This window comes from Chiloscyllium plagiosum, chromosome 1 (genome assembly GCF_004010195.1).
Source record: "Chiloscyllium plagiosum isolate BGI_BamShark_2017 chromosome 1, ASM401019v2, whole genome shotgun sequence".
Taxonomy (NCBI): domain Eukaryota; kingdom Metazoa; phylum Chordata; class Chondrichthyes; order Orectolobiformes; family Hemiscylliidae; genus Chiloscyllium; species Chiloscyllium plagiosum.
In genome coordinates, this window is record NC_057710.1 from 152542038 (window position 1) to 152560762 (window position 18725).

The following is an 18725-nucleotide window of genomic DNA, read 5'->3' on the forward strand; positions in this document are numbered from 1 at the left end:
TTTATTAAATCCTGTAGATATCATTGATCAATTGTATTGAGGCGTCAGCGTAGAGCAGGCCTGCTTTCGAGTCAGAAGGTTGTGGATACAGGTCTCATCCCAGCTCTACATGTAATCAGAAACCAATCGTAACACACCAGCCAGGAATGAGGGAGGTGTTCCATTGGCAGAGATGCTGTCTTATAGCTCAGACAATAAGCAGAGCCCAATCTGTTCTCTCTGATGGACGTTTGATGATTCTGTAGCACCGTTTTGAAGAGGAGTAGTTTACATTCTCCCCAATTTCCTGGTCAGTCGTTACCACTCAAGCAACACCACTGAAACAGAGGACCTTGTGAATATCACTATGGTGCTTTTAGGACCTTGCTCTGCAGAAATTGATTATAACATTGCCTACATTAAAACTGAGATGGCACATCAAAAGTACTGCACTAGCTGTAAAAGTACTTTCGGAAGTCCTGAAGTTCTGAAAGACACCACATAAAATGAAAGGTTTTTTTTAAGATGTGCAGTGTAACAGCATAAAGCACTATTTATAATAAAACTAGTCAATTTTTCTCTCATATTAAAACTATGCAATTTTCTTGTTTAGAAATTGAGTTTTCCTGAGGTTGGTGAGGTACTTGTTCCATTTTCAAGCAAGATTCTAATGCAAGTCAAATGTGATTCAAAATTCCAGTCTATTTGAATCGTTACACCATGTTCTGTTCTCATCGTCCTGGGCTCACATTTGGGATTTTCATCGTGACACTTTCTGGGCTGTGGGAATATGCAAGAGTCTAAATTTTAAGTTGAATACAGAGCATTAATATTTCACTCTAGGTTTTGTAAGTACGTCTTAGCCAGCATAATTAACTGGCAAACGTGAATCAGGATGGATATTAAAGGGAAAGCTGGACCCCTGAAAATGGATTGTAGATCTTTTTTTTTCTCTCAGGTAGCCATTTTAAATTAAGTAAATCTTGTGTTTCTTAACCAAGTTGTTAATGCAGGTAAGCAGGTAAGTTAAACTGCAATGGGACAAGTGAGGTAAAAATGACCCCTCTAGTTCTTCTTGAAGGTGTGGTGAATGATCTTTTTAAATACAAGAGTATAGCCTCTTGTTAAATAATTGACACCTCCAGCAGCGTGGCACTCAGAGCGGCATGTTCCAGTTGCAGAAGTGTGGGATAAATCCGCATCCTTTACAATCAGAAATGGGAGTGCTGCCATCACTCTAATAATATTACTGTCTAGATGCAGTTTATATCTTCACAGTTGTTATGGACCAGGCCAGACCCCTCAAATCATTTCAAGAAGGTAGCCCAGACTAACTTTGTTATTTGATTTTAAGCAAGTGTACAGTGGATATTCCAGGAGAATTTATTTACAAGATTACCAACAGTTGTTATGGACCAGGCCAGACCCCTCAAAACATTTCAAGAAGGTAGCCCAGACTAACTTTGTTATTTGATTTTAAGCAAGTGTACAGTGAATATTCCAGGAGAATTTATTTACAAGATTACCAAATGAAACACAAAGAACAGAAAACAGAATACCGAATAACCTATCCTATCTGAAAACCCAACAGACTATCCCAACTTCCAAAATACTCGCAGCAATCCCCATAAACCCCCCCCCCCCGTGGCACAAAAAGAAGAATCAAACAAGTTCTAACAGGAGAGAAGTCCAAGAGAGAGAGGGTCTAGCAGCCTTTCTTCTCACACACACACAGCTGCATTAAAACCAAACCAGAGAAGAGCTTTGAGGACTGGCCACTTCCCTTTCATAATACAAGTGGTTTTATTTTTAATACTTGAAAGCCTTCTTCCCAGGGCAGTATCTGTTAGCTGTAAACAAATTGGCCCTAAAGTCCAACCAAACTCAGACATTTCGGAACCTGTGTCATTTATAACCTCTCTGGAAAAATACCAAGGACAATCTAACCTTGTTAAAGGAGCAGCTTCATCACACAGTGTTTTGAACCACTCTGAAGCTTGTGTTACAGCAAATGTACACTCACAATGTCCACAAAAAACAACTTGAACTAACAAGTAGGTAACCTGCATGATGGTGGTCTAACTTGACCAGAAGAGGAAGAAGGCTCCCTTCCCTCCTTTCAATCATACCAGGGGATCGATTACCCTACACTGATAAGGCCTCAACTCATGGAACGTGACAGATGCACTATTCACAACTTTGAAGGAGCTTTGGCCACAATTCTCGGAATATAATTTAAATATTCATGTGCACCATTTAACTGGAGTGGAAATAAGTAGGTCTGACAACTAGAACAAATGGGGGTGAGAGTTGAGAAATATTTTTTCATTCACTCAGGAGCTGTGGGTGTTGCTAGCTTGGCTAGCATTTATTCCCCAATCTAGACACCCTTAAGCAGTTGGTAGTGGGCTGCCTTCTTGAACCGCTATTGTCCAATTGGCGTAGGTCAATCCACAATGCTGTTAGGGTGGGAGTTGCAGAATTTGACCTAGCACCATTGACCAAACAGTGATTTATTTCAAAGTCAGGATGGTGTGTGGGTTGAAGTGAAACCTGTAGGTTGTAGCTTTCCCATAATTTTGCTGTCCTGTCCTTCTGGATGGAAGAGGCAGTGGATTTGGAAGATGCTATCTGAAGAGTCTTGGTAAATTGTTACAATGCATCTTGTAGATGGTACACTGTAGCTACTGAGTATAAAAGGCCAAGGGAGTGAATGTTTGTGGATGTAGTCCCAATCAAGTGGGCTGCTTTGTCCTAGATGATGTCAAGCTTCTTGAGTGCTATTAGAGCTACATTTGTCCAGGCAAGTGCAGTGTATTTTATCACACTCTTGTACTTAGTGCATGGTGGATAGGAAACAGGAGGTGAGTTAATTGCTACAGTATACCTAGCCTCTTAGGTGCTCTGGTAGCCAAATATTTACATGACTAGTCCACTTTAAATTCTGGTCAATGGTAATCCACAGGAGTTTGACAGCAGGGTATTTGGTGATGCCATTAAATGTCCAGGGGCGATGGTTAGATCATCTCGGTGACAATAGATGTGAAACATTAGCAAAGAATGTGCCAGTTTGGAGAAGGACAGGATGGCTAGACATCATCTTGATGAAAGGAGGAACTACAATGAACAGAAAAATGCCTTGTGGATTATATGGCTAATTATGAATTTGGGGTTTTCATGAATCATTTGGCAGTGTTACAGCAGGAGATTGAAGGATCCCCGTTGGAAATTCTACCTCAGTATTTTCATGAAAAATGGGAAAATACTGGCAAGAGAGAGTTCTTTGCCATCTGTGAACATTACCATTATCTATTTGTAATATGTTCTGTGGAAGTTAATGTTCATTTCTGTTTCCTTCAGAGTTCCTGAGAGTATGTTGAGCCTGTTGAGGACAATGGCAATGTCAATTTATCCAGCATCTTAAGAATATCCCACTGTACTTGACTGCAGAGACACCAAACAATTGGTGCTCAGTTGAATGAAAAGGTCAAATGTCTAGTTAGAAGTAGTTTTTTAAAAAAAAACATATTAAATGAGGAGGAGTGTGTAACTTTGCAGTGGTAGTTCAAAAACGTAGGGCCTGGACAATTGAAGACAATGCTGGGACAAGGAAGAGGGAGGCAGTGTAAGTAGGCAGAGTTGGAGAAACACCGAATTCTCAGACGGTTCTCCAGCTAGATGAGATTAGGAGGTAAATGGGATACATAGATGATGCAGACAAAAAAAAAATCAAAGTTAGTTCCAAGAGCAAACAAAAATATGGGGAAAAAAGACAGGAATGGATTAAAATATAAAGGCCTGGATTTTCTCCTCAGTGAGGTAAAAACAATGACTGCAGATGTTGGGAACCAGATTCTGGATTAGTGGTGCTGGAAGAGCACAGCAGTTTAGGCAGCATCCAAGGAGCTTCGAAATCGACGTTTCGGGCAAAAGCCCTTGATCAGGAAGTGGCAGAGCAGGAGCAATGAGAGTTGGGGGTTTCGTGACAAAGCACAATTCCACTGACACCCTTTCCCATCACAGACTGAAATCATGGCCCATTTGATGGGACATAGGTTCACGATATACTATTGTAAATAGACCTGTCTTTGTTAGGTTCTCTTTCTCTCCTCCTGTTCCCCACCCAAACCCTCAACCCTGTACTCGCTATTACCACTTGGGAGGGCGTGGGAGGATGCTAGGTGAGGGAGCAATGTTGGGAGGGTGAGTAAGGAGAACATTAGAAGAATGGATAAAGAGGATGCTGGGAGAGGGAACGGTGTTGGGGGTGTGGGTAAAAAGGATGCTATGAGAGGGAGTGTTGTTGGGCTGTGGGTAAAGAGGATGCTGGGAGAGGAAGCAATGTTGTGGGGGTGTGGGTAAAGAGGATGCTGGGAGAGGGAGCAATATTGGGAGGGTGAGTAAGGAGGATGTTAGGAGGATGGGTAAAGAGGATGCTAGGAAAGGGAACAATATTGGGAGGCTGGATAAGGAGGTTGCTGGGGTGATGAGTAGTGTTGAGTTGTCTAGGCATTGAAGCTTTTGGATATTTCCACCTGATTTACTTCAAACTGTGCTCCTGAGGTAAGCTTTACACCTGTTAAGAGCTTTGTGTAACCAATGTATAAAGTGTAGGGCAAACAGCTTGGTGTATATGTTTACAGATATACTAAATACATTCCTGTTGTATGTTGGCTCCTAGGTATTAGAAATAATCACTCTTTGGGTTTGGAAAGGTTAGACCTCTTTGACTAAGCAGTTTGTGGTGCTGTCAGTTACTGAGCTACATCGGGCCAATGTTGTGTTACATGTAACTTGACCCTTCAGTACAGGTTTTAGCCTCCTGGAGCATTTTAAAGCACAATCCATTCCTGACCAATCGGTTCCCAACTCTTAACAGACATTACAACAAAATGTTATGGGGCCCATCAGCATGGTCTCCCACAGAACCAATTTTGGCATATCCAAAGTTCCAGGTTCAGGAATAAATCAGCTCCCACTGCGACACACAATAGTAGCAAACATCTCAGCTTAACTACTCTTGGGAATAGAAGATTGAAGTAGATATCAGTTTGTGGGTGATCGAATTTACACCAAGTCAACTTAATAGTCTTGATGTTGTTGAAATGAAATCTTTGTGTCACTAAAAGGTAGAAACTCTGCTATGTTTTTATAGGGTTCCTGCATGGAATGGAGGTACAGTTTGATCTGTCGCAAGGCAACAACTGTACTTCCTTAGACTTCAAGGAGTTTGTCACTAGGAACATTTGACTTACTGGTTTAAACAAAGTGCACCTCTGCTTGGCTGTTTCCAAAGAACCCGTTTATATTTATTGATGATGTTATTAATTAATGTCAAGAGGGGCCAAACAGCAAGCTGCAACTAGGGAGGTGGGGGTGAAAGGACTGAACCCTGGAGGGGAAGGGGAAGGGGAGGAGGGGAGAGAGAGAGAGAGAGAGAGAGAGAGAGAGATCTGCCAACAGGCTTGGCATTCAATGGAGGCCACTTCAATGCCAGCAAAATCCCAACCAAGTCCCTATCTTTATCATCCTCATTGGAAACTATTGAATATTTGCTGCTCCTGGGCATGGGGCTGCTAATGTTGTTTATCTACCATTTACTGGAGATGAAAGCACATTGGCCCACTGCCCTGAGGCTCCGGTGTGCAAGTTTACCCCCTGTTCCACCTTCAGCATTTCTCCACATGACCTGGAAAGTTTCGACTTTGCGTATTAGAAGTACATGTTGCCCAGACTACTGCAAGTTGTCTTTAGGGAACAAATCTGGGACACCTGCACCAATCAACGCCACCACCTCGTGGCCCAACATTTCAACTCCCCCTGCCACTCTGCTGAGGACATGCAGGTCCTGGGCCTCCTCCACCTCACTACCCGACGCCTGGTGGAAGAACGCCTCATCTTTCGCTTCGGAACACTTCAACCCCAGGGCATCAATGTGGACTTCACCAGTTTCCACATGCTTTTGCCCGTAACGTCTATTTCCTGCTCCTCGGATGCTGCCTGACCTGCTGTGCTTTTCCAGCACCAGTCCAATCTTGACTCTATCTCCAGCATCTGCAGTCCTCACTATTGCCTACTGCAAGTTGTATGGAATGCAGATCTTCTGAATTCCAAGAATTTTAGTTTTGGTTTGCTGCTTGATGCATGACACCCATCTGTTAGTTACCCTGTGGCACAAACAACAGAAGAATACCGAGACTCTATTGTAAATAAGACTGGGTCATTTAACTTTTCAGGGATGTCATTACCATAAGGGCCCAGTTGATATGCAGTATCTTGGAAAGTTGTAAATAAAGATAACAACTAAACACTATCAGTTTATTCCACTGAGGTCTTATGTAATTTCATCTCTTACGCTACAGCTAATGCTGCCAATTGTGCTGCAGATTGTAAACTGTACGTCGGTGTTAAGGGCACAATGGTAGAACACTAATATGGAACTGCACCATAATATAGTTAATGCACATTTTGCAATCAATAATGGCATGAAATCCAGGAATAAAGTGTGACATGTGAAAGATATAGTAATGTAACTCTTTTCTGTTCCAGAGTGTCGGGTGATGAAATCATCGTACTCGCGTTCTGGTAGCGCCACACGACATTCTGGATCAAGAAGTCCCGGGCTATCTCGTCGAAGCAGATCTCCTGCATCAGGTACTTTTTTTTAAAAGAATGGCCATACAAGTAAAGCCATCAAGTGAAGTGATAAACTGATCTTAGCAACCTGCTGAGGAAATTGTGTGCGAGAATGCATTGTCAGAAAGATACTTGGCCTGTGGACCCACATAAGTAGCTTCCAATCTGTTTTTAAATTACTTTGCGCAGTGTGGCCATTGCATTTATTGCCCTTGAGAAGAGTGGTTGTGAGTTAACACCTTAAACTGCTGCAGTCCTGAGCTGCAGGTACACTCACAGTATTAGCTTCTTATGAAGCTGCTCTCATGTGACTATTTCTGACCTTTATCCCTTACCCTTATCCCTGTCAGACTTTCACTTGATGTTTACATCACAAAACGCTTTTGAGTGTTGCTTTAAAAGTAGCCATTGTAAATAAGTGTTCTGCATCCTGTCTGGCAGAAAAATTCCAGATTCAAGGGGTGGATAATGCTTATTATGACTTTGTTGGACACTTACCCCGGAAGGTTTAGCACTTATGGCACTTTAGGGTCTTCTTTGTCTCACGTTTCTCAAATAACGCATGGTTTATTTTGCCAACAGGAAACACTTTGGGCGTGATTCTTTAAATTTTTATATCTGGAGGTCATTTTAACTTAATGCAATATAACAAAGCTGATTTCAGATTAGCTGCCACTTACGTACTCGGCTACACTAATCTTGGATTGGCAAAGGAAGGTTAACCAAACTCTGAAACGGGAGGCCAATTTGATGTTTCAATTTTATACCATTTCCCCAAGTTAAACTTGCTCCTGCTTTATTTATAAGACAGCTGCAATATAAACTGTAATAATGCGTGAACAAAGAAGACACCTGGGTGTTTGAACTTACACATGTAATAGAACAAATATATGTTCAATGTGAAGGTCAGAGTTTTTGAATAGAACCACACAACCTGATTTTCACACAGTTGTTTTGTAGTCATTATTTTTTAAAAATGTGCTTCAGAGATCTGTTTTTCCAGATTCAGAAAATTGTGTCTCCCACACCTATAATACTGTACCCTGTATGTAGTTGTATATTTGTGATCTCTAATGTCTTCATCTCCTTATATTAATCTTTGTTACAAAGCTAAATGTTGTCTGTAATTGTCTTTGTCTTTAACCCTTCTTATGTTTTGGATTTGAATCTCTTCTATTTATGATCGTGTGGTAACATCTCTCCTTAATGTTTTTTCCTTCTGTTTGTGTGTTAACTGAATGAGTGCAGTTAAAAGAGGAGGTTACTACACAGCTTTCTCTCCAGTCAAATCCCCAGGTGAGCCCCTCTTTTCATACAATCCCATCTCATACTTTGTTACCATCCTCAAGGCAGGTTTGTTTCTAAAACGGTAATATTCACAAAGAGCTCGAGTTTTCCCCATCTCAGCAGTTGATGAGGAACTGGAAGGATGAGGACTGTACTGGACCTGGTGGCTTGATCACATGAACTTATCTAGACCTAGTATAATTGACGAATGACAGAAATAACAGCAAAGTAGTTTTTGGTGTGTCAACCTCATTTGCTACTTGAAACTTTCTGGGGATGGAACTACTTTTGGGCTTTAGGATAAGAAGAACGGTAGCTTAAACCCCACTGAAGTCAACAAAGATGAAAATAAGCTGCTCTGTGAAATAATGGGCCATGTAATGTTGATTTGTGAGAGAGTTGGATTTGCACAGAAGCAGAGTTAGAAGAATTCACCAATATCCACGATAATCATTGCAGCTCTATTGAATGGAAAACTACACCACATAAGCAAAGTATTGATTTTGAGAGAGATAAAACACAGAACTGGAGATCTGAAACTAAAACAAACTGCTGGTGAAACTCAGCACATCTGCCAACATCTGTTGGTGGTGGTGGTGGGGGGGGGCAGTGGAGGAGGGGAAAGCAAAGTTAATGTATCAAGATCAGTGACTCTTCATTGGAACTGGGCTACATGTGCTAACTCTGCATTAGTTCCAATTGATTTTGTGGGCACTATTGTAGTCAGTTGATGCAAAATAATGGACATAAGGTGGCAGCAAATGCATTTAAAAAAAAAAGACACCTTTTCTATACACAGAAAGCCATTACAATGTGTGTGCTTCCAGTTTGATGACATTACACTACAACATTACATGTTTGTCTCTAACACAGCTACTGAGCTTAAGTAATTCACAGTATGTAAGATACTTTGTGAGGTGCTAACACACAAATCTTTATGAAGTAAAAGTGTTCAATGTTAAATTATACAATTGGCTTAAAAATAAAGCACTGTGGATGTTGGAAACCAGAAACAAAAATAGAAATTGCAGGAAAAGTTCAGCAGGCCCAGCACCATCTGTAGAGAGAAAGGAGAGTTGACTTGAAGCTTTATCTCTGCAGATGCTGCCAGACTTGCTGAGTTATTCAGCAACTTCTGTTTGGATACAATTAACTCTGTTCATTGCAATAGCATCCACTACACCCCCACCACCCATTATAATAGGTTGTAAATGACATGTGTCGAAGTGTGGGTAAAACTTTGATGGATGTGGAAGGCTACTTTGGAGCCTTGGACAGAGGTGAAAGGGGAGAACTCATTCCTTGACTTCATTCCAAAGCCTCACTCTTCAGTTCATTCATCTGGTTCCCATCATTTACAACGACGCTTCCCAAAGTCACTCCTGAGGCCCTTGGCCCCACTGACAGGGCCCTGACCTCATTCCCAAGCTTCATTCCTGCACAAACTTCGTTGTCCAGCCTCACTGCCCAGCCTCAGCCTTTGATGTCTTCCTGGGACCCCCTCCTCATTCAGTCATTCCATTTGCTGTTCAGGGTGACTTTTTCACTGATTGGTTGACCCTGTGAGTGATTCCCCTGACTGTTTTTGGATTTCAGGGGTGTGTTCACCTGCTGTAACTGTGTAATTTGAGCCCAGTCTATGGTTTTAACCAGATCCCAGGCCACAAGGTAGTTATGGAGGTGGAGAGAGTGGGGCTTCAGGCAGTGAATGCCTTTGAATGAGGGACCATAGCTGTGCTCCAGAAGCAATCCCAGATGGTACGCTTACTTAGTAAAGCAGTACCCATTTAAGACTAAGACGAGGAGAAATTCCTCTTCCCAGAGGGTTGAGAGTCTTTGGAACTCCTTTTCACAAAGAGCTATGGGTGCAGAGTCCTTCTACTTATTTAAGTTTGAGATAGATACTTCATCAGTAGGGGAATCAAGGGTTATGGGGAAGGGTAGGAAACTGGATGTGAGGGTGGGGTAAAACTGAGGTACTAGGAAAAAGTTCCAAGCAGAAAGGAAAGTGTTCCTGGCTATCGTGTGGCTGCACTGTTGCCACCCTTTTTAAACACAGAGAGTACCACCTGACTGGTCGATGGGAGGAATGAATCCAGTTGGTAGCTGGAAAGAAGGGTCAGTCAGAGGAATGGAAGGGAGGGGGAGGGGATGGAAAAGGAGGTTCTTTGAAATTGGAGAACTCAATGTTGAGTTCTCTGGGTGTAGGCTGGCCAGGCGGAAGACGAGGTGTTGTTCCTCCAATTTTCAGTCTGGTTCACTGTAGCAATGGAGGAGGCCAAGGATGGTCATGTGGGAAAGGGAGTGGGAAAGGGAATTAAAATGGGTGGTGACTGGGAGGTCAGGTCAACCCCTGCAAGCCCAGTTGAGGTGCTTGGCGAAATGTGCCCTAAGTTTTACGTTTGGTCTCACCGATGTAGAGAAGACCTTCTCTAAGCTCCAAGTGTGAGTTGTAATCACATGCAGCAAAGCATAGGAAATGGGAATGCAGTCTGTGGTTTACATCAATTAATGGGACATAGCTGCAGTTTCCTAAGAGACACAGCCAGTGTGTGGAGTAACTATATAAATTCCATCTTTGATTGTCAATAACATTTTCTGATTGTTTCAGTTCAGCAGGGAGTGAGGGTGATGGAAAACTGTAGGAAGAAAGCTTATTATATTGGTTAATGTATATTGCCAACAACATTCAAGAAGCCTACTTAACCCAAACTGCCAAACTCTAAATGAAAATAAATAATCCAGCAATGGCATTCGAACATAAGAAGAACATAAGAAACTATAACAAGAGAAAGCAACTCAGCTTATTGAGCCTGCTCTACCCTGAGTAAAATCTGACTATAGGTTTGGTTTTGGATGTCAAGTGTTGGGACTATCAAGTCAGGTTGACAGGGGGCCAAGGAGGATTCGGGAGTAATGGAAATTGCTCAATTGTATCTATTTCCAGGAGTTAGATACAGTTTTAAGCTGTCTAACATTTCCTGGGTAACAATTCAGCTAAGTAAATTGGAATTGTTCTGATTAATAATCAGAAGATCTTATTGGGTCAATTTTACAGAAGTGCATGTGGCAAATGGACAGCTTTCCAGAGCTGGGTTGTATGTAAACATTCCCTGTTGTGAGAAGAACAGAGTGTGCACCGGGAGTTGCATGGGTTGGGTGTGACTACACAAACATGACAGACACCAACCAACCAGAAGCGTTTGTCAACTTTGCATTTTATCTTGGATTCCGTTCCATTAATTTGCAGTTCATGCACAACCGCAGGTAAATGTTTCATGGAAGTCTGATGCTGATTCCAAGTGAGATGACAATCAAATTGCCCCATTTCATCACTTGTACTCTCAGCTCCTCGTTTGCTGACTAGTTCACTTTGATTGTGCTGTTTTTCTACTATGCTAAATGTATTTCCAGTACTTCAACGGAAAAGGGGAATAAAGCTGGAGGATAAATTATGTATACGCCAGCTGAAAAGCAGCATACTGAGATAAATGTTGAGCTGGGAACCTCTTTTCTTATCATTTGATGTTTGTCTTAAAACTGGAGTAATTCTGAGTTTCAGCAGCTGGGCGTTGGATAATATTAAGTTAACTATATCACTTATATTCTCATTCCTATGGGAGGAATCCACCTCTCAACTGTAGGTATTATTGTATTCTTGGACGTGTCACGATGTGTGAATGTTTTAATCGATTTATCACATAGCAAGGTGCTGATCCACTCACTGTATTGATTATCAAAGGGTCAGTGTCACAGCCAGGAGGCTCATTACCAGAAAATCCAACTTGTTGCCTTTTTCAGAGCCATTAGGCCAATTTAAGTTTATTTATGACTGTGGCTCTGTCTCTGTCATATGCTGTTCATCTTTTGTTATAGCTCATTTATTTAGCGAATTCAGGGACTGCCACTATTACAGAACCATTAGAATGTAACATCGTAAAACAAGGGAGTCACTGGCATGAACAAAGGGTTGTTGTAAATTTGTAGTAAACTGAAGAAATTATGTTTTCAGGGATTTTCTTGACTGTCATTGCTTGCTGAAACAATTAAATATCATCTCAATCATCGTAGAATCCCTACATTGTGGAAGATGTCCAGTCGGTCCATTGAGTCCACACCGACCCTCTGAGCAGCATCTCCCCCAGACCCCTACCCTATCCCAGTGATCCTGCATTTCCCATGGTTAATCTACCTAGCCTGCTCATCCCTGGACACCTATGGCAAATTTAGCATGGCCAATCTACCTAACCTGCACATCTTTGGACTGTGGGAGGAAACCGGAGCACCCGGAGGAAACCCACGCAGACAGTCGGCCAAGGTTGGAATTGAACCCAGGCCCCTGGCGCAGTGAGACCACTGGTCTACCATGCTGCTGCCTTCTGATTGAATTAGTATTCAACTGTTCCAGTGACTTAGAATCATAAGGATGAATTTTACAGGGGCTAGGGGGGCACAGAAGCTGAACATGAGCTGAATGACTGAAAGATGACTACTCTGTCCCAATAATGCACTGTTAGTGGCGTGAGCAAGGGTGCGACTTACTGTGCTCCTCATTAGTTGGCAGCTCCAGCCACCTCAGCAGCGCCAGAATGCAGCGCTGTGTGTTGCTGAGGCTTGCAGTAGGTCCATGAAGAATCACTAGTGTCTAGAACCAGGAAGGGCCCAGGCCCACAGGTATCTTACACCCTTGGAAAGGAAGACAGGGTGGGAAGCTCAAAATGGGGTGCATCTTTGAGGCCTGTGCACCCCTGATGCACCCAGGGTATAGTATAATGATGTATGCAAATTATAATGTAAATTATTAGAGTGTGGAAACAGGACCTTCCAAAGAGCAACCCACCCATACCCATTCCCCTATATTTACCCCTGACTAATGCACCTAACACTACAGAAAATTTAGCATGGCCAATTCACCTAACCGACACAACTTTGGAATGTGGGAGGAAACTGGAGCACCTGGAGGGAAGGACACGGGGAGAATGTGCAAACTCCACACAGACAGTTGCCCGAGACGGGAATTGAATCCAGGTCCCTGGCGCTGTGAGGCAGCAGTGCTAACCACTGAGCCACCGTGTTGATGTGACTCTGATAGCACTCCGAGAAGGCAGGAGCCTAGAATGAGAATGTAAAGAGAAAATTCTTAGAGCTGTACTTAATAATGTAGTCTATAGACATAAGTAAGAGTGATGCAGTGCAAAAGAAGCAGCAGCCCCCTACCTACAAAATGCAGATACGTATATATGTATATCCACAGATCAGAGATATTAAGAATTAATATTTATTGCCAACCCCTAATTTCCCAAACTAAGAGTCAACTATATTGCTGTGAATTTGAAGTCACATGTCAGCCAAACCAGGTAAGGATTATAGATTTCCTTTCCTAAGTCATAGAATCCCTTTGAAAGAGGCCATTTGTCCCATCAATCTACCCAGACCTATTCCCTCCACAACAATCCCACTTTTGTTTATTAATTATGGTTTACCTGCACATTCCTGAACACTGCAGGGCAATTTAGCATGGCCAATCCACTTAATCTGCACATTTTGGGATTGCGGGAGGAAACCCACGCAGACATAGGGAGCATGTGCAAACTCCACACAGACAATTGCCCAAAGTTGAAATTGAACCCGAGTCCCTGGTGCTGTGAGGCAGCAGAGCTAACCACTGCGCCACCATGCCGCCCAAAGGATGTTAGTGAACCAGATGGGTTGTTATAGCAATGAACAGTGGCTACATGATTGCCCATTAGACTAGCGTTTAATTCTGGATTTTTATTGAATTGAAATTTCATCATCTGTGATTCAAACCCATGTCCCCAGAATATTGCAGAAACAGAAATCACTGGAGAAGCTCAGCAGGTCTGTGAAGAGAAGCAGAGTCAACATTTCGGATCCAGTGATTCCAGAACTAGAAAATACAGAACAGTTCAGTTCAAAAATTGAGATGCTATTTTCTGTGGTGGGGGAAATGAAGAACAAGAGAATGCCATCCTAAAGTTAGAGGTAGGCCATTCACGACCAAATTTAGGAAGTACTTTGTCACAGGAAGGGTAGTGGACATTTGGAATAGTCTCTGTGAGTTCTGTGTCAATTATAGCTATGAAATTTGAGTTCATAAGATTTTTGTCAGATAAGGAATTCAACAACCATCAAGCAAAGGCAGTAAAATGGAGGTGAGGTGCAGGTCAGCCTTGTTCTAATTGAATGGTGGAGCAGGCCCAAGGGGCTCAATTTCCTCCTCCAGTTCCTAATTTACCTATACTGTATTGTGTCTGTGAAGCTGCTTGATTGACTGCTCTGTGCTCAGAGACCTCTTTAGATTGTGATAAATGTAAAATCCAATCTTTGACTCAATCAAACCAGCAGGATGTCACATTATTGTAATGAGACAGATGAGGAAATGCCAAGTGAAATCGACACACTTTCCGCAAAGGAGGAGGGAAAATCTGATGAGTATTCATTATTGTTCTCAAAGGGACTGAAGACTTGCTAGGTGGGAAAAGATCAGGGTCCATTTAGTTTGCCTTCTGTCATCCTCGTTGCTGCATGATGCAATAATAATTGAGTTATTGACAAGATAGCACTCAATCTCCATCAATTAGTCTACAGCAGACACAAACATCAACTGAGGAAAGGCACACCAGTGATGGAAAGCTTTGGAAACATTAAATGGGGCTTGGTTTTAACTTCGTGAATGGATTTTGAGTAAGTTTAAAATTTCACGCTGTAGTTCCAAAGTCGCCTGTTTCTCCCAAGCACTTGACACTTACTACTCATTACATCTCATGACTAGTTTGAGATATTAATGACATGTTAGAAAGCAACATTGTTTGATGCGGAGGTGAAGGTTTCATTCTTGGCAATGTTGTGTGACAAAGGCAGAGGAAGGCAAAATAGAAAGAAAGTGAATATAGTGTGTGAAAAGAGCAATGTGTTCAACATTAATAAATCTGGAAAAAAAAAGCCCTTTAAAATCCTTCAAAATCCATCAACATCATGACTGATATTTTCTCTTTTATACAGCCATATTTATTGTTATTAATCAATGGCTTCATAGAATAATTTACTTCAGCTGGGAAAGGCACTGATATTACAGGAGTCTTCATGGTATTGAAATCAATTTGACAACTTTAAGCCTGTAGAATGTAACAAAGTCTATAGCTTTCAAGATCATTGTGGGGAGATGGGACTGAGTAGAAATCAGGTTTTCATTCTTTGTGGTAATAAATTAATTGATAAAAACTATTAGAACAGAAAATTCCATATTTTGATTTGACTGAATCAACTGTGGTTACTGTGAAGTCTTTTTTTCGATGTTTATTATCTGTTGTCTATTTGGCTTTAGTAAACACTTCATTTAACTTATTAAAAATGTAATCATAATCTTTGCAGTACAAATTACTAGATTGCATGTTTGATTTCAACTTTTTGACTTTTGAACCTACACTGTTGACCAACTTAGTAAATGAAACAGACAATAATTCTACAATTCATATTACTGATGAAAAATACCATTTAATGAGACAAATTTGTTTAAAGGAATGCATGGACAGAGACCTATCATCTCAGTTAGTCCAATATTCTAGTTATTCAATATGCTCAATCTACAGGTTTTTCATGTCACTGGGATGGTGCTCTTGAAATTGAGCTATGCCTAGAGTTGTCACGAAAAATTTGTGAAGTTGTGCAAAATTCTTCTATTTACCTGTCTTTTGAGGCCAGGTTGAACATGGACCAGATTTCTGTGTTTAACAAGAATGTCTACTTATTGCAAATAAGTAAGTAAAAGATCATGAACTGTCAACATACAGCTGTACTGGTTAAAATGCTAACTAAACTCTCCTGCACACACACAACCACACATACACGCACACAAATAAACTTCTAACAAGGCTAGAAAAGGTGTTCCCAATGATGAGAGGGTCCAGGACCAGGGATCACAGTCCAAGGATAGATGAGAAACAAAAACAGAAATGGCTGACAAAACCCAGCAGGTGTGGCAGCATCTGTGGGAGGAAAGCAGAGTTATGTTTTGAGTCTGATGACTTTTCTTCAAAATAGGGGTAGCTCTCTCTCCCTACACTCTCCCATCCTCCAAGTGCAAGATTCCAACTGAGGAGGATACATTAAAAAAAATTACGCTGTGATTATGATGAAGCAGGCAAGCAGGGAGATTAAGAGTATTTTAGTCTGTCATTCATCATCCTTTCACCAAACACAGTCCCTCTAAATTCATAGTCTTTCCTCTGCACTACTCAACAAATTTCCATTAACTTTACAACAAAGACAAAACAAGTTATGGAAATAGAAAGATATATATTGCCCCAACATAGCCAATAAATAAAACTTGCCAGCCTTTATATTCATGAAGTAACGTTAAAATTAAATGTTCTAGAAAGTCAGTGGTCTTCCACAGTAGGCTTGGAGCAGATTGGAAGTCATTTTATGCTGAATCCTTTTTATCCCCACACCTGTTGAAATTAGCGCAAAAGGAATTTGCGCCTGGCATAAATTGGGCTGCCAATTTGCAATTAACCAAATTTGTGCTATAGGCAAAGACCAATTCCTTTTCAATGTTATGTAAAATAAACAAACAAAAGACAGTGCTTACTTCTTCAAAATAAATCTTGATAATCACATTGTTTTACATGTTGAAAATCAGCAGGGTAGATATAATGTTCCATGTAAGAAAAAGGTTATTTTGCATTATGTAACAATATGAAATTTCTGGGGGTTTTTTTTGAAAAAGATTGTCTATCAATCTGTGCTTTTTAAATTTTCACGTCATTTAAATATTTATTTTCTTGTGCGCAGTGAATGGAACTCCAAGCAGTCAGCTGTCAACACCCAAATCCACAAAGTCATCGAGCTCCTCCCCAACCAGCCCTGGCAGCTTGAGAGCTCACAAGGTAAATAAAAAAATCCGTTCATATACTCACAAAAGATTGACTTTTGCTGAAAACCTCTACACTGACCAAAAACAGCAACAAATGGGAGAACTCTTTAATAAGGTGTGATTTCAAAGAGCTATCAAGCATATAGGGTGCAGCTTTGAACATGTGAATGTGCAGGCACTGTATTTCACTGTATCTTGGGAGCCTGGGTTTCCTAATTTTAACGTTTCTTTTGTCTTACAAATTCTTTTGATGGGACAAGTCATAACAATGTTCCAGTCCTCAAAAGATCTCCTCTTCATCACTAGCTTTGAAAAGGTGACTGGGCCTGCAAGCCATGAATGACTTGTTCTCTAACTACCCACTTCTTTTATATCTTTGACTGTTGACTTGTCTGAGGCTAGAAACTTTGGGAGACTGTGACCATGGACCGGCATCCTGCCACCACAATGCTGCTATCCTATTTTTGCAGAGCCTTTCAAAACCAGCTGAGGATACTCCAAGGATTGTATCTTCAGTCATCAGCTGTAGTATAATCACTCCTGTCCAGTCATTATCCTCCCTTGTCCCTCTCCCTAATGATTATGGCCTCTTCACTGTCAGCTGCTAATCCCTTCTAGTTTTGGATAAATAAATATTGGCGAGAGTGTGATCATGAAAGCATTTTAAAAATTTAAACCAAGAAAAAGAAATTAGAACTGCAGTTTAAACAAGTGCTGCACAGTGATGGGAACCTGAATTGTAGTTCCAGTGTACAGGAGGTTGCTGGTAGGTCAGGGACAGGTTTACAAGGCTGCAAGAGGGCACCGGCAATCAGGGTGTTGGTTTGAAATGTGTGTACTTCAGTGCCAGGAGCATCCGGAATAAGGTGGGTGAACTTGCAGTATGGGTTGGCACCTTGGATTTCGATGTTGTGGCCATTTCAGAGACATAGCTGGAAGAGGAACAGGAATGGTTGTTGCAGATTCCGGGATTTAGATATTTCAGCAAGAACAGAGAAGATGGTAAAAGAGGGGGATGGTGGGGTGGCATTGTTAATCAAGGGAGGTATTACAGCAGCTGAGATAACGTTAGGAAAGGAGAGGTCACCCTGTTGGGAGTTTTCTGTAGGCCCCCGGATTGTTCCAGTGATGTAGAGGAAGGGATAGCAAAGATGATTCTCGAAAGGAATGAGCATAGTTGTTATGGGGTCTTTAACTTCCCCAACAATGACTGGAATACTATAGTTCAAATAGTTTAGATGGATCAGTTTTTGTTCAATCTGTGCAGGAGGGTTTTCTAGGCACAGTATATAGACAGGCCCACAAGGGGCAATGCCATATTGGATTTGGTACTGGGGAATGAACCCGGCCAGGTGTTAGATTTGGAGGTAGGTGAGCACTTTGGCAATAGTGATCACAATTCAGTTATGTTTATTTACGCCATGGAAAGGATAGGTATATACCGCAGGGAAAGAGGTATAACTGGGGGAAAGGCAATTATGATGCAATTAGGCAAGATTTAGGATGCATAGAATGGGAAAGGAAACTGCAGGGGACGGACAATTGAAGTGTGGAGCTTATTCAAGGAACAGCTACTGTGTATCCTTGATAAGTATATACCTATCAGGCAGGGAGGTAATTGTCAAGTATGGGAGCCATGGTTTACTAACAAAGTTGAAGCTCTTGTCAAGAGGAAAAAGAAGGCTTACGTGAGGATGAAGCGTGAAGGCTCAGTTAGGGGGCTTGAGGGTTACAAGGTCGCCAGGAAAGACCTAAAGAGAGAGCTCAGAAGAGCCAGGAGGGCACATGAGAAGTTGTTGGTGAATAGAATCAAGGAAAACCCTAAGACTTTCTGTGGGTATATCAGGAATAAAAAAATGACTAGAGTAAGATTAGGGCTGAAAATGTGTTGCTGGAAAAGCGCAGCAGGTCAGGCAGCATCCAAGGA

At 41.5% G+C, this 18725-nt stretch overlaps 1 protein-coding gene across 6 annotated transcripts in view; it reads left to right on the forward strand.

Moving 5' to 3' along the window:
* dclk2a (doublecortin-like kinase 2a) overlaps positions 1-18725 on the forward strand; it is a 323983-nt gene that overhangs the window by 168886 nt on the left and 136372 nt on the right. For 5 of the 6 annotated variants that reach the window (XM_043699584.1, XM_043699574.1, XM_043699565.1 and 2 more), the window contains exons 4-6: positions 6529-6633; positions 7864-7911; positions 16717-16811. In XM_043699584.1, the coding sequence (XP_043555519.1) occupies positions 6529-6633; positions 7864-7911; positions 16717-16811 (248 nt within the window). The remainder of the gene's footprint in view (positions 1-6528; positions 6634-7863; positions 7912-16716; positions 16812-18725) is intronic. The other variant, XM_043699555.1, reaches the window with a different exon arrangement.